Source organism: Ruditapes philippinarum, unplaced genomic scaffold (genome assembly GCF_026571515.1).
Source record: "Ruditapes philippinarum isolate M1 unplaced genomic scaffold, ASM2657151v2 ctg693_1_1_1_1, whole genome shotgun sequence".
Classification (NCBI taxonomy): Eukaryota; Metazoa; Mollusca; class Bivalvia; order Venerida; family Veneridae; genus Ruditapes; species Ruditapes philippinarum.
Window position 1 is genome coordinate 674,434 of NW_026865227.1, and position 15,275 is coordinate 689,708.

The 15,275-nt window shown below is 32.7% G+C and overlaps 1 protein-coding gene across 1 annotated transcript; it reads right to left on the reverse strand.

The window, feature by feature from the left end:
• Positions 1–2: 2 nt before the first annotated feature.
• LOC132728287 (uncharacterized) lies at positions 3–14,979 on the reverse strand. The gene is made up of 24 exons (XM_060713910.1): positions 14,860–14,979; positions 14,114–14,227; positions 13,653–13,729; positions 12,720–12,826; positions 12,099–12,188; positions 11,653–11,793; positions 11,251–11,372; positions 10,721–10,821; positions 8,965–9,053; positions 8,281–8,396; positions 7,589–7,713; positions 7,275–7,367; positions 6,560–6,732; positions 6,209–6,304; positions 5,583–5,711; positions 4,808–4,951; positions 3,784–3,868; positions 3,345–3,463; positions 2,815–2,974; positions 2,452–2,586; positions 1,702–1,890; positions 1,185–1,412; positions 784–897; positions 3–205 (listed from the first exon to the last, which is right to left on the reverse strand). Exons 2-24 carry the CDS (start codon positions 14,221–14,223, stop codon positions 84–86), a joined length of 2,865 nt encoding a protein of 954 aa, XP_060569893.1. The 5' UTR covers positions 14,224–14,227; positions 14,860–14,979; the 3' UTR covers positions 3–83.
• Between the last annotated feature and the right edge of the window lie 296 nt (positions 14,980–15,275).

Sequence of the window (15,275 nt, forward strand, 5' to 3'; positions counted from 1 at the left end):
ACTAGGCAGAAATGCTGTTTTTATTTGATTTCTTCATTATTTTCTTATAATTTATTCTAGACATTGTAAAGCAAGTATTGCGATCAAGGGTAAGTCTTGCTGGTGATTGTCGGACGATAGTTAGCTGTTACTGGATACCTGACATCTGACCCACAATAGTTCCAGTAATATTCAGCTTGACTGAGGCAGGCAAACTCACTGTCATCTAAAATAGATATTTGGATATTTGTAGTGAAGCAACAAATTAAGCTAATATTTACCGCCATATTGATTGGTATTGTATTCAACATAAAAATGCAAAAATGCGACATGATATTGATTACTACTATTATATTCAATTATATATCAAAATATTAAATAATTGAACAATATTACAGTTTCGCATGTATTTTTCGTAAATGTTTAATATAAAGAAATTAATTGAAATAGGTCATCCCAAACGTAAAGAAGGTAAGATGGACAAATATGTCTTTCTATAAAAATGTTTTGTCTGTATAAAAATAAAGATCAAATTATTAAAGCGATAAGTAAAAAACAACAATATTAAACAAGGTATGTAAGAAGTGTAAAGTCTATAGAATAGAGGAAAATCACTAAAGAACGCCCAAAAATGAAAATTAAAATTATTGCATGGTTTGAATGAGTCTATTCAGGAGTTGCAGTGGAAAATGCCATCTACCATCCACGCATCCTAGAGCCGGCTAAAGCAGAATTCACCGTTTTAACATGAAATTGTGAAACCCCGCAAACGTGTTAAAAACACAAAAAACGGCGTTTACCTACCTGTTTGGAAATTTGTTGATCCAAATGCATCGTAGAATATCGACTTGGTATCTGTATGTGCAGGACAAGATTTGAGTGTGATCCAGCAGCCCCCACCAGCCGTTAGCTTGGCACCTTTCCAGTGAGTGATATAAAGATTAAAAAGAATATTTGAGATATATATTCAAAACTATTCTCAATTACTTAATTTGAATATGCTTTGCTTCAAAACAATTTTGATTACGTTTCAACTTGTTAAATATGTATCCGGAAATTTTACATAATTTATTAAAAATGATATAGGAACAAACATAGCAAATACTTATGCGTAATTAGGTAAATTATCTATCAAACACATCTATCTAGCTCAAAATGATAAGAAGACATTTCGCACAAATTTCTTTTTGCCCTTTACAAATTACCTGTTTTAAGATATACGTTTGTGACTGGGTATTGGGAACTTGATCCGCAGTAATGCCATATATTAAATGCACGTTTCAAACACCCATGCTCGGTATGCGTTTGGTCACCAATATAGTCGTTCTGATATTTTCCAAGTGTAGAATTAGGGTGGTTATCAACCGGACCGCCATGCTTTGGACAACCATATGTAGCTGTCATACAACCCTCACCACGAAGTGTTGTTGCACCTTGTATAGTTATTCAAACATTATTATGGTACTAAAATGCTTTCTCTACATATACATATTAACTTATAAAATACAACTTATCCTTATTTTTACCACATTACTATTGGCTGAATCTCTTAGTGCGTCAAACGGCTAACATTGAAAAATATTTTTAATGTTAGAACAAATAAGAAAATAAAATATACGAGTAACATTGTAGAAGTTTTACAAATGACATAGCCTTGTTTTAAAATCGATTTTATACTTAGGTAGATGCAGACGCAAAAACTGCTGCCTCTAGTTAACCAACCTGTCGGACCATAAATAGCAGCAACTTTTTCATCTCGATGAGAACCACAAAACTGCCATTGTTCATATGCCCGACGAAAACACATAGTTTCATTGTCACCGGCATTTCTGTATCGTTCTCCATACATGTCCCGGTAGGTCCCGATAGCAGCAGGATGGTGTCTACATTTTGTAACATTAAGCCAACAACCTTTGGAATATAAATTATTCATTCATTTGATTATACGAAAGATTCCGGCAAGACATTACGTTTATTTTCGAAAGTGTAAAATATTTTGAAGAACAAATTCAAATAATATTTGTAAATATCGGACGAAAAATGCAATAATCTATTCTTTAGAATTTTAGCTTGCAATATACCTTCCATAACGATTTATAAAATGCAGTGAGTTGGAATCTTTTAACCAATCGTGCTTTTTTGTTTGTTTTCTGGATTTTTGACGACGATTTTCTGTCATAACTCGGCGATTGATCCACCTAACCAGTTTTCCTAGATAATTGACCAGTTATTACCCTTTTCTCCTAAGCGACCGACTACTTATCTTACATGAGTTTTGAATCAACGGTGCAAGACAAATGACCTTATATAGACTCAATGTCACGGAGAAACTCCGCCTCGCCCGTAAGTTCAACTAGCGACCCTTTAGATTACTATTATCTATATACAAAGAAGTGACAGAATATTTTGACAAAGGAACAAAACAGCATGCAACTAGCATGTAAATGTTGTTATTATAAGATTTTTACACACCAGTATTTTCGACAGGGTAAAGGTCATTTTTCCTCGAGCCGTCTGGTAGATAGGCAGGTTTTGGCGGGTTTATTGGCGGTGCTTGTGTCGTACATGGATAGGATGTTTGTGTTGTGTTAACTAAATGCCAACGAACTACAATTGTGATGAAAACGTTTCAGGTACTTATATTTTCATAAAAATCTTTGGCAAAATTTATGTAAATGGATGTTCAAAAATATTCCTAACATAAGGAAAGCTTATTGGTGTTTTGTCATCCAGTCATGTATAATGCATGTTTTTGATTCGTTAAAATAATAAGAATTATTTTTTTCTAAGCCTGAAAATTAACCGCTGTAGTATGAAGTGAGAGTTATTCTTTACTTCTGTTTAAATAGTAGGGTCCAACTGGGGAGAACAGAGGTCCAACAGAATTCGGTAAAGGAGGTTGAGTGAAGTTTATTTGACTAGCTTGCTGTAGAGCCAAACATCTAACTCGTAGGTCACCACTTTCTACATTGTAATGGTCATGACCTCCCGATGACTAGAAGTAGAACGTATAAAATAAATTCTTAAATTCTTGTTTTAAAAAGTTAAGAGATGGTTTAGATGAAAATTTATTATCCTTTTCTTTTATTTTTTGAATGATTCTTATTTTGCAAAAACTGAATGCGTTATTAGTTTGCAACACTTTCTTGAGGGCGATAGATAAGTATACTACAGTGTACTATGTCAAAAGGAAGAATACGATTAAACAGAAACAATTTAAACAAATATTTCGACGAATCTTTTTTCCTAACTATTTCTTTCATTTAAACACTTTAAATTAAGAAAAGAAACAAATAAAAGCTATATTTTGATTACTTTTGATCTTGTTTTCAGCTCATTTATAATGCAAAACTTAAAATACTCACAAATACTGTTTGAGTTATGTTAAAGAATCGGGATAAATCAGTTTTCATAAGTGTTGTAATTCCAAGGATGTGTTTTGTGTGAGGTCTTGCATATATCACATTTCGACTAATTTGATTGCCTAGAATTAAAGATAATTACAAAGTTCAAAATAGTACAAATATAAATGTAATTGGCATATTGAAACAATTGATCAATTGAGTAAGCATCTTCTCATGAAGTTTTGATGTCAAGTTATTACTAGTCAATTGCTTAAGTAAGCAATCGGTCTAAAAGATAATTCTAATCCCAAAGGAAAACAAAAACCCGCTTGAAACATTATTCATTTTATATCAGTGGCCGGTGGCAATAAAATAAGATATATGGTTAAAACACGGAATTTCATGTATTGAATATAGATAAAGTTAATTAAAAGTTTTTGAAATGGTTTCTGGTCTATACCTTCTGGTAAACTGTAGTTCTTTATTTCAATATTGAGCAAATTGGGATATCTTTGACTCCATGCAGAGTCCTTGTATGGCATAGCCTAAAAAAGAAACATCTGTTATAACTCTGCACAAACATATCAACTACATGTTCAAATTACTCTACCAACCGTCACATCGTCAAATTCTTCTCGATGTTTTCGCCGAATTCACGTGTTCAAATGACACTTCCAAGCGTCACATTGTCAAATTCTTCTCGATGTTTACGCCGAATTTACGATAATGTTGGTCATGTCTCGGCGGTCAGTCTATCTTACCAGCTTATCTTGCATAACTTTAAATCAGCTGTGAGATCTTCTGTCACGGAGAAAATTCTCATCGACCCATAAGTGAAAACCTCCCACCCCCTATGCTCTCCTTACTGAGCAAGGTAGGCATATTAATCACGTTCACAAATACGAAATTACGAGCAAAACATGTTTTTTTTTGTGAAAAAGAGACATATTATACCAATTGATATCTGCAAATTAGGTAAACAACAACAAAATCTTAATTAATATGCTCTGATGCATAGCAAGCTGTAACAAAAATCAAATAAAGACATTTATCATGTTATGATATGAACAGTAATTATATAAGTTTAAGCATATTTGCTTTAGCTGGCTTGTGATTAAAGCAATATTCAAATCATGTGAGTCCACTTTCTAGATCTAACCAGTACAGGTGTCATATGTTTTAACATAGTCATGCCTTTCGAAAGATCCTTTGGCCGTGTCAGACACTTTAACCACTTGGTCACCACTCCGTATTAAAGGATCTTACCAATTTTAGCAATGAAATAGTTATCTAATGCTAAATCTGTTGCCCACATACAGTTTAACACACACAAAAAAACGCGTGTTCTTTTGTGTAAACAAGTTCAACCAGCGACTACGAATTATTCCCAAAGTGGCAAATGGATAGCCAGTCAGCCAATTTGAGCAAAAACTGTAAACACTGGGAAGGTCCATTCTACTAGAATAAAATATTCTTAGCATTACATGAAGTTTTCTCAACAAGTCCGCATCAGCATAATGGTGAACCCCTCTCTCATCCACGTCTATACTGCCAATTTCAGCATTGTACATAACATTATTCTCAACGTTGTTATTGCGACCACCTCCAATAAAAACGTGTAGTGTATTCTTAAACAAAAGGAGCATATTAATTATTTTGAGGTTTATCTTCGGTCAGAAAAATACTTTTTTTACATGGTGTCTGTAGTTGTTTGAAAGGTATTTAGTTAAGATGTATTGTTCAAAGAGATAAGACAGCTGTCTTCGTTTTTTTACATATTGAAAAGGGAAAGAAGGCACTAGCTCAAAAGCAATTCTTACAAAAGTAAGGGATTGAAAATCGCTGATTTGGTTCGAATTTGTCTGTTCAAGTGGGCCATTCAGGTGGTAAATTGAAGTGTAACATCTTAAAAACCTTCTTGTACCGATTTTAAACGGTATTAAATGGTTAACACTATTACAGTACTTGTATAAATAATCAAAAGAAGTAGTAAAACACGTTTTAATGCGATAATGTTATATATTATAGTCATATAAATCCCAAATTATGCAAATACTATATCTTTATAAAATGTAACGTAGTATTGTGTGAGAGGTATGGACTAATGTACATAAATGCTAATTTTATTCCACAAGTTTGACTTATTATCAAATTCGATCTTGGTTTGATAATTGTTAGTAATATAAATGTATATGATCTTCAAGCATTGAAAAAAATGAAATAAAAAGGACACATTGAATCTATCAAGTATAAGCTTACATCATAGAATGAGTTGTACATTACACTGGTACCAGAGGTTTGTCCATCGAGCAGTACGGCTTCACACATACCACCAGGAACATGGCGTATAGTGTGATGTATGATATTGTAAGCTATTTTATTGCCTTGCTGGAAGGTAAATATATATTGTATCAATTAGAAACAAATTACATTGTGGGTTTTCTGGGTAATAATGTTGCAATCTGTTTGTTTGTCTATGCTTGACTACGAATAAATGTGATAAAAAGGCGACTTTAATCACGTTTCACCATTACTAAGTTGAACCTGCAAGTGCCATCTTTTATTACCGGTATAGAGTCAGGTCAGTATGCACATTTTTGGTGACAGTCTAACTTTGAGGATTTAACTTGACATCTATCTCCAAAATTGACTAAACGTCAAACAATGGAAGCTAAACAACGTCATTTAAGAGATACAAAAGATAAAGGATAGGATCCTTGTCGGACAAATATTGGTATCATATAAACAGATATAAAACTTACCCCTGAAGGTAAGATTTCTATTCTTGTATCATCAGGCAATTATACATATTATTTAAAATGTGATCAACGAATGTATATTATTATAAAATGAAATATATATTTTAGCAAATGTTATTTACTTACAAATGTCCAGTCATAGCCTGTCCGTATTGCGCCACATGATGACATATTCATGCATACGTGGTGAATCAAATTATGCTCCATGACCATGTCATTTCCCTTAAAAAATAAAGACAGAGCCAATATATTTTATTAAATTACATTCTGTGTGAACATGTACATTTTGTTTGACATTTTTCTTATTTTAGGTTATTGATATATCTTATCGTACAACATGATAAGTGTTATATCATTGAGTTAGATTCTTTATGTTGTTTATGGCCGGTATAGTATCCTTCAAGTGTACTTTATTGTAGACACTTATAAAGCGGTTCCGCACTTTTGTTTCTCAGACACAAGAATGAATTGACATACCAAAAACTGTATTGCTCCATGCTGCCCATCATAGATATGGTTGTTTGTAACTTGGTGCCCTACTCCAACTAACGTTATTGCGTAATTTCCTAGAGCTCCAACACGAGAAAATCGTGCAATCTCATTATTGTTAATAGTATTACCAGAAGCGTCTAGTTTATGTCTGTTTCCACCTGTCCAATATAAAACGTCTGTAGAAAATACTAGTAACGCATCATTTATGATAATAAAACATTACAAGAATAGAAAATTATAATGTATGCCATGAATCTACATTGTATATTCAATATTAACATGGCACATTTTGAGCACCGTTAAAGGCATATCACAAGGTAAGCCGTTGTCCCTTCAGATTTATTCACCAAAACATCAGAAATTATCCATAGAAAAGATAAAACAGACTTTGTGGACAGTTATTAAGATTGTCATTTATTGTTCAATATAATCTATAATAATATTTTATTTAAAAAAATGAAGCCAAAAAACAGCAAAAAAAAACCCAACAAAACACCCCCAACAAATCAAACAACAACACCTCAAAAACTCGTAAAAACAGAACAAGAACAAGAACAAAAACACCAACAACAAAAAAGCAACAACAAACAAACACAAAGTATCAACAAACAAACACAACATTTTAATGAAATAAAATATATCAAATATACTGAATACTTGTAATAAAATACTGAATACTTAAAAAAAAATAAACTTGTACCATACATCCATATTCCACCACATGTGTCATGTATGTAACATTTAGATATTTCACTATCCCTTGAATCTCCTGTTAGACTTACAGCACCAGCACCTGTATTAAAAAGTATCTATAAACAAGATTATTAATCCGCAAAAATATGTAAATTATTACAGAGAATTGATATGGGAAAGATGTCGAAAAGTTATACAAAGTCAAATAATCATGCTAATTAATGAACCCAGTATATTTAATACCAATTAATAAATCAGTACCCCTGTTTGACAATTAATGTTATTCTATTCTGTCACTAAGTATGAAAGTAATTGATATACCTGTATTTCTTATTTCCAGGTTAGAAAGTTGTACTCGTTTCGCATTTGGTGCCACAATTCCATTTCTACGACAAGCTTCGAGAGTGAAGTCAAGAAGTTGGACATCCTGTGTATGTCCTCTTATCCTTAAAAGTCAAGAAAACTTTGTTGAGCCTGACAGGAAGCGAACCCACGGGAAAAGCTCATTATAAATACAGTAAATGTACATTGAAAGTAAAATATAAATACAAAACCGTTGAAAGTTCTGTTGGATATTAGCCCGACTAAAAAAAAACTTTCCCTATCCTCTGCTCGTTCAGTTAATGCCTTGATATTGTCATATATACTTGCGAAATTATCACAGAAAATCACGAGAAACAAGAGTCCCAAGTCTCGAGCTGTTAAGTATAACAGATTAAAAAAATATTCTGAACATTTGTTCAACTTTCTACTTTGATTATTCAGATCCCAATTCCAACAACCTTTATTCCGAAGAAGTCTTACAATTACATAAGTGAGTGTAAAACAGGCATAGAATGTGCATCAGTACAAAAATATTCAATTAGCGTAGTGACAATTATTTTTAACTAAAGTTTCGTTTACAATTCTTATAGGAATTTCCTTGTTAATCATTCATATGAGATTCCGAAAGGAATAATACTTTGATGAAGTTGTTCATGATAATAAGGGAACTTAAAAATAGTCAAACTTACCCAATGCAATCGTTGATCATTGGAATATAAATAATGTCCGTTTCTTTGACATTTCCATCTTTATTTGGCAGCCAAAAATATAGTTTTCCACTGTCCCTATCCATATAGTACTCTCCCTTAAAGAAATTACGAGTTTTGCATGAATTGATTTTAAAAGGAAAACTCTGCAACAGATAATAAATTACTACGCAGAGTCTAATTGAAATTCGAGATTTTGCTCGTCTTTGAATACTGTTTCAATGAAATCAATCCATCCATCCATTCCAAAACATTTGTGTTTTTTATTTAAGTGGTACGAATGTGTCCATAATATCATCTCTGTATAGAATATTATCTCTTATTTTAATTATTATTTCAGTTTAAAGAGTAGAAATTAAAAAAAATTATCCGATTGGAAGTATTCAAAGTAGGATATTATTCAATGGAAATCTATTTTATGGACTTTTTTAAAACTTTTTTTATTATTGTTTTTCAATTTTTGTTTCAAACGTGTCAATGTATGAACGGCTATGAAAACAATTTGTTTTGTTTATGATAAACAGGTTTTTATTCACCTTTATGATGTCTGAACTCAATTTTAGAACTTATTTAAAATCTATAACGTCAATGTACTGTATCAGAATTCAGTTTATAATCAAACCATTGTTTTTTTTGTTTTTCATCAAAATTTTTCAAATATTTTACCGGTTCATCCAGGGCTCCTAAAATGTTAATAAAATGAAAATAACCCCCTTCTATATTTGACACGCCATCCCGGAACTGCTGCAGGTGACCTGGTAAAGAATTGAGAGTAAAACTGAAAATTTATTAAATTGGCAATGTAGAATCTGTACGTTTATATTTAACTTAAACTCATATCCGATAACAAAAACAAATATAATGTTTATTAAAATGATATTCAATCTAACTGATGACGCTGATTGAATTAAAATGCAACCAACGCAACAATATCCATATGTTTTTAGAGTTAGTTCTGACTTGTCTAAAGTCCTCATAGTACAACATATATAGGAGCGATGTTCGAAATGTATTGCTTATTTCTATCAAATTTCAAGTAAGCTCAAAAGTGTTCATTTCATACCCCCGAAGTACTCCCCGTATCTAGAAATGCAAAGTTTCAGCCGATGTATCCACTTCATGAAGGCGTCACGGTACGCTGATTTGGGCACAGTAATAAGGTACTGATGAAAGGCAGATCCAAGTGCCTGTCGGGACTTGTATTTCCACCCAGTAAGGAAGGATTTCAAATTCGGAAACAAAAAGAAATCATATGGGGCAAGGCCTGGAGAATACGGGGGGGGGGGGGGGTGGTAAGGCAAAACAGTTACTTTTTCTTTTTTCAAAAACGCCGAAACTATTGCGGAGGTATGAGCGGGGGCATTGTCATGTAGAAGACGGATATGCTTAAAACCAGTGACAGGGCGTCGTTTCTTATAATACTTTTTCAGTTTCTTAAGTACTACGTCTTTGTAGTACTTCCCAGTGATACTTTTGCCCTTTTTCACCGGCACTTTTATTGCGACTCCTTCACCAGAGAAGAAAATTGCATACAAAACCTTCTTTGCACTCAAAGACCGTTTGGCAATTATTGGGCGTTTGTTGTGTTTAGTGGCCCAGATTTTGTTGCTAACTTTTCTGACGGGCTCAAAATAATGGACCCAAGTTTCATCACCTGTGACGACATTGGCAAACTGTTTTTTGTCATATTTTGGAAACATTTGAAGCAGCTTTTTGGCCACCTTAACCCGTTGCCTCTTTTGCTCATCGGTCAACAGATGTAGCACCCATCTAGCAGAAATCTTTCTGAATTTCAAATGCTTCTTCAAAATAAAGTGAACAATTGATAGTGATATGCCTACCTTTTCGTGCAATATCACGAACTGTAAATCTGGCATCTGCTTTAATGATATCCCTTTTTTTGGAAACGATTTCGTTACGAGATGCAGATTTTGGCCTACCTGATTTTGGTGCATTTTTGATACACTCTACACCAGACTCAAATGTTTTTTTCCATCGTCTAACTGTGTCATAAGACACACAAGAAGGCCCATAATCAGTAGAGAGTTCGGTCATCAACTGCTTCAAAGAGCAACCCAGTTTTGAGCGAGCTTTGATGTAAGCCCGTATTTCATCTTTTTTGTCGACGCTTCTACCTATCATTTTTCCTATAGTGGTCAATGACTGCGTGTATTTAAATGGCAAATTGTATGTCTTACACTTAGTTTTACATGTACATTTACACACCGTTGGGTAGGTATTTAATTACCCTATACAGGTATGTATTGGTTTTTATCGTGTCCCACGTGGATCACAAGATAGAGGACAATAAACAATTCTTTTCGAACAGTTCTCGTATGTTAATTGAAGATGAAATATAGTCTGTTTCAAAGGAATGCATGCTTCAAGCGAATTTAATAGGTACAATATACATTTAACTGACCTTTGCGTAGACCTTGTGGTGCTTTTTGAGTCAAAGTTACTGTTTTTGTTGCTGGGTCTATAGAATTTATTTTGATAGCATTATCACCCCATCCAGTAAACCTAAGGAAAGTAGGAATGGTCCATTAAGATGACAAATCGCAGATTTTAATAATATGCAAAGTATATTGACTTTAGAAATTCTTCGATTAACGCGAAATTTTGAGAAATGCGATTTTGACTTATCGAGAGTCAACTGTAGTTAAATTGCCAAAAAGAAAGATGATCAATGTGCAACAGCAACTGCCCAATGTAAATACAATCCAAATAAGATCTACCTTACTTGTATATGAATGAATAGTGAGAAGGAAATATAATCTGCTTGAGGCATGTCTTTGTAAAATATTTACGTAACCTGTAACCCTTTATAGTTACAAAATTCATTGATTCGTTCAGACGATCATACTGAACTGTCAATATTTTACAGTGTTTGATTTGGTAGGTATAAATAGAATAAGAATAAATGCAGAATGTGAAAAAGTGTATAAATACCAAAATCCATACGCCCATGGATCACTCTCTTTAAGCCAAGATTGAGGTATGTCTGAAGAGGAGTTGAATCTGTACTTCAAACCATTTTTACCATCAGGTACATCCGAAATGTCAATATATCCCTATGTACATGAAAAAGCTTTTAAATAAAACAAGTTGAAATGATTTGTGATTGTGTATGAATATACAACCTGTTTGTGTTAATATGATAATTACAAAGTGAGCGTTCATCTTATTATTCGAGTCATAAAATTGAATAATTACTAGGCATTTATAATAATTATGGAAATAGATATTTTCCTGAAAAAATACTGAGGTAACCATCTAGTTTTTTTCAGAACATCATTCATTTAGTAAAGGCGTTTCAAAAGAAACACGATTTTTTCGAATAAAAACAATTACTTGATTTGGCCATTTTGCTAACTGTAATGGCTGTCCGTTATAGAAAACTTCAAGCGGTGAATTTCGGTGAACATTTAAGCCGTATGGTTCCATCTTCCCAAAATCAGAAATGCCTAAGTCGTGAAGATTTACTTCTCGAACCTAAAGTAAAAAAGGGAAGCAAAACTACAGTTAAAATGATTACAAATAGTCATTGCTTTGCTATAACGTTTATAGATATCAATTAAAGAATCAGAACAAAAAGCACAAAACAATCTTCTTGCGTAAATAGTAATACTCAGGATACAAATCATGATTATTATAGAAGGGTACAGGTACATTTTATGATATGATTGTTCCGGAGAGTTGTAAATAACCAAAATGCTCAGAAAATTGTAACTGAGTATGATAGTTCGACTTTAAAACGTTTTACAACCAACAGAATCACATATAATCGATTCACTTACATGAGTTCGTGCAGTTGCTGTCAATCTTGATAAGATTGAAGAGTCGGATACAGGCTTAACAAATGTACTTGGAATACGTTTTCCTCCTGTCTATTTAAGAAAGAACTATAAACATTTTTACATACTACATGCATCAAATGATTTTGGAATACAAGATTTTGTAAAAGCAATGTTCGATAATATTTATTCAAAAGTATCTATATATCTACGTTTTTGTTTGGTTTGATTTACTCTGTTACATAGGCACTGTTAAGGGCATATGATAACTATCAAGCTTTATTTGTAAAGGAAGACCTCTCGGTAACCCTCCATGCATTATTTCAGACTGGAAGGTTATATGAGAAGAACCACTGGCCTTCCGTAAAGTACGTGTAAAAGAATCAAAAGGCCCCAACTTCAACCCAAAGAGGCAAAGGGCTAGTGACACAAATACAGTGCAAAGTTATGGTATTGAAAAACAATGAAGTATAAAGGAATTACAAAGTATGAAAAATCTAAATAAATAGTTTTTACAGACACAAAAACCTAAAACTACGTGTAACTTTAGATCACATGCAAATACTAAGAGTATAGATTAAGACAACCTATTATGCTGTTGTTAAGGTACTATAAAATGCCTACCACATGCACTTCTTGGTGATTATAAGACCGTATAGTTGTGTTGTGTCTTGCTATAACCAGCGTTCGAGGAAGGTCATAATACCCGTGCATCAGCTCAATAAATACCGCTATGGTTGGAAAACAAAATTACTATATATACGTCCCTTTAGGTATAAACTATACCTAGCTAGCTTTATATCAAAATGCAATAAAATATGTTTCATATGATATTTTTATATTTAATGAACTTGATAGCAGCTCCTATATCAAAATTTAAGGGAACACATTATCAACACTGCGTGTCCAATCAAATTTGAAATCTGATTTGACTCAAGTTTTAATTTAAGGCATGACTAAATGGTTTTGATCAATCACATCTTCTCTGATTAACCCTTAAAGTGCTGAACTTGCGTAATGGTTTAAATATGGAACAATACATACACAGTTACAGGAGAGGATTTCAATATCATACAGAAATTAGGCAACCGACAATTTACAGCCTGTTCAGATTGCATGGATGCATGTCTGGCCTTGCTCTTTATCGAATATCAAAGGCTACTCACTTTTCGTTTCAGCAAAGTCAAAGGTTAAAGAGATATCAATATTCTGAACGCATTCTGAGCACTTTTAATTAAGTTTCAACCAGTGTTTAATAAATTTAACATGTAAATAAGTAATCGGATTTCAAACTTGCAGAAAGGAATCTGTTTGATATTGAAATTGTATCTGTCGCAGGCGTAAATATGTTTTATGCAATTAAAAAAGGAAACAATCATTCAAAACAAAGTTTGACATGCAAACAATTTTGATCAAGTTTATTCAACCAATTCTCTGCTTGTAAATCAAAAGTTTCGGGTTGTGTTTTTTAGCTATGCTATACACTTATAAACATAAGTTGAGAAGAAAAATAATCTAAGAAAAATATAGGGTGATATATTGTTGATGATAACTCACAGTTGCCTTTGTATCTGGCCTGTCCAGCTATTGAAAATGCTTTGTATATCGTTTGAACTGGCAATTTATCAGAATGCCTGGGGAAAAGAAATGAAAGTCACATAAATAAACTGACTATTCCGTAGTTTATCTTGATTTTCAACATGGATTGATGATCAAGTGTATCATTGCAAATAAAAAATATGATTGAAAGTAAAATACTTCTACTAGATGTTTTCGTTACATATTCAAATTAGAGATACTGTTACCTGGAAACGATATTGAAAAGTGTGTAAGATATAATTATACGTGTATATCTATTCAGTACTTTTTAAACATAAACATAATTCAAGTTAAGTACTAAATAAGATTATTTCATTACTGAAATTTTTCAATATACGCATATGAAGCAAATAAAAAAAATAAGTTACAGAAATAAAATTATGTCAGAAAGATAATCATTTATAAAAAAATATTGTTACCCATCATTATGGTCCGATCCTTGCGGACTGACATAAATATGAACATCACAAGTTGATGGGCGACACTGTAGAAACAACCAAAACAGCACCCATTGCACGCCTATCCACATATCTCTACACAAGAAATAATACTGTTTGGTCATATTTGTTTACGAAGCTCGTCAATTTAACTAATAACATCGAAATACGAGGTTATCTGATTTCTTTTGTATCATAGGTAAAAATAAAAACACGTCCCTTGTCGTTCCAATATTAAACCCCAGAAAAAATAACCATTGAAAGAGCATCTGAATATGACATTTCTATCGTTATCTCTTTCCCTGTCTTCGCAATAAGTAAACCACCCAAAAAATCAACGAGCATGCTCTAAACAGATAGTAAGTGGATGTAGCTTAAAACGTGCGATCCAGTTAACGCATTGTGCATGTATTGGTACACGATTTAACTTCGACACATTTTCAATAGTAAAGTCTCCAAACTATAATACAACTTATCAGGGTTGTGAGACAGTAGTTGACAGATCTGTGGCTGCATAAAAAAGTTTATATGTAGGTTTTTACCTTGTGGACGGTACTTTGACTACGCCCATAATTGGCTTATTTACACTTTGTCTTTATTTTCTTGACTTCCTTTTATACATAATGTTTTTGTCTGATTTCTATGCAACAAAATAACTGATATTTCTTATGTATATTTATTATTTATAATAAATAATCAAATCGTTCTACAGTAAAATTAGTACTTACATAAATTTATGGTGTGAGTGGAATGTGAGAAAGTTGAGTTTGGTGCTAGTTTTAAGATAGATTAGAGGATCACATTATGGGCTATATTTAACTACTATGATTTCATCTGAAAGATAAGACTAGGCGATTTTAAGTACATCAGATAATAATTAGTAATTGACACATAATGCTATTATTAGATTTATCGACTAAGGTAATTGATAGTATATAATTGAATTTGCAATGATATACTCTATAAAGATTATATTGAATAAGAGCAGCTTTTATTTAGCGGATTTATTGAACGAGTTATTTAAAATTATACTACTCGAGTCTCTAGACATTGTTGGATACCCATGGCTGAGTAACATGTAAGTGTCGGTCATGGGTATCCAACGATGGTCTCTAACGAACACACTATTACATTCTACGAGTCT

Coding starts and splice junctions, on each gene's coding strand:
- LOC132728287 (XM_060713910.1), bottom strand. CDS start 14,223: ATGTGGATAGGCGTGCAATGGGTGCTGTTTTGGTTGTTTCTACAGTGT. Junction 5,712..6,208: donor CAGGCTATGACTGGACATTT/GTAAGTAAATAA, acceptor TTTACCTTCCAG/CAAGGCAATAAAATAGCTTA. Junction 3,869..4,807: donor ACTTGTTGAGAAAACTTCAT/GTAATGCTAAGA, acceptor TTTCTTTTTTAG/GCTATGCCATACAAGGACTC.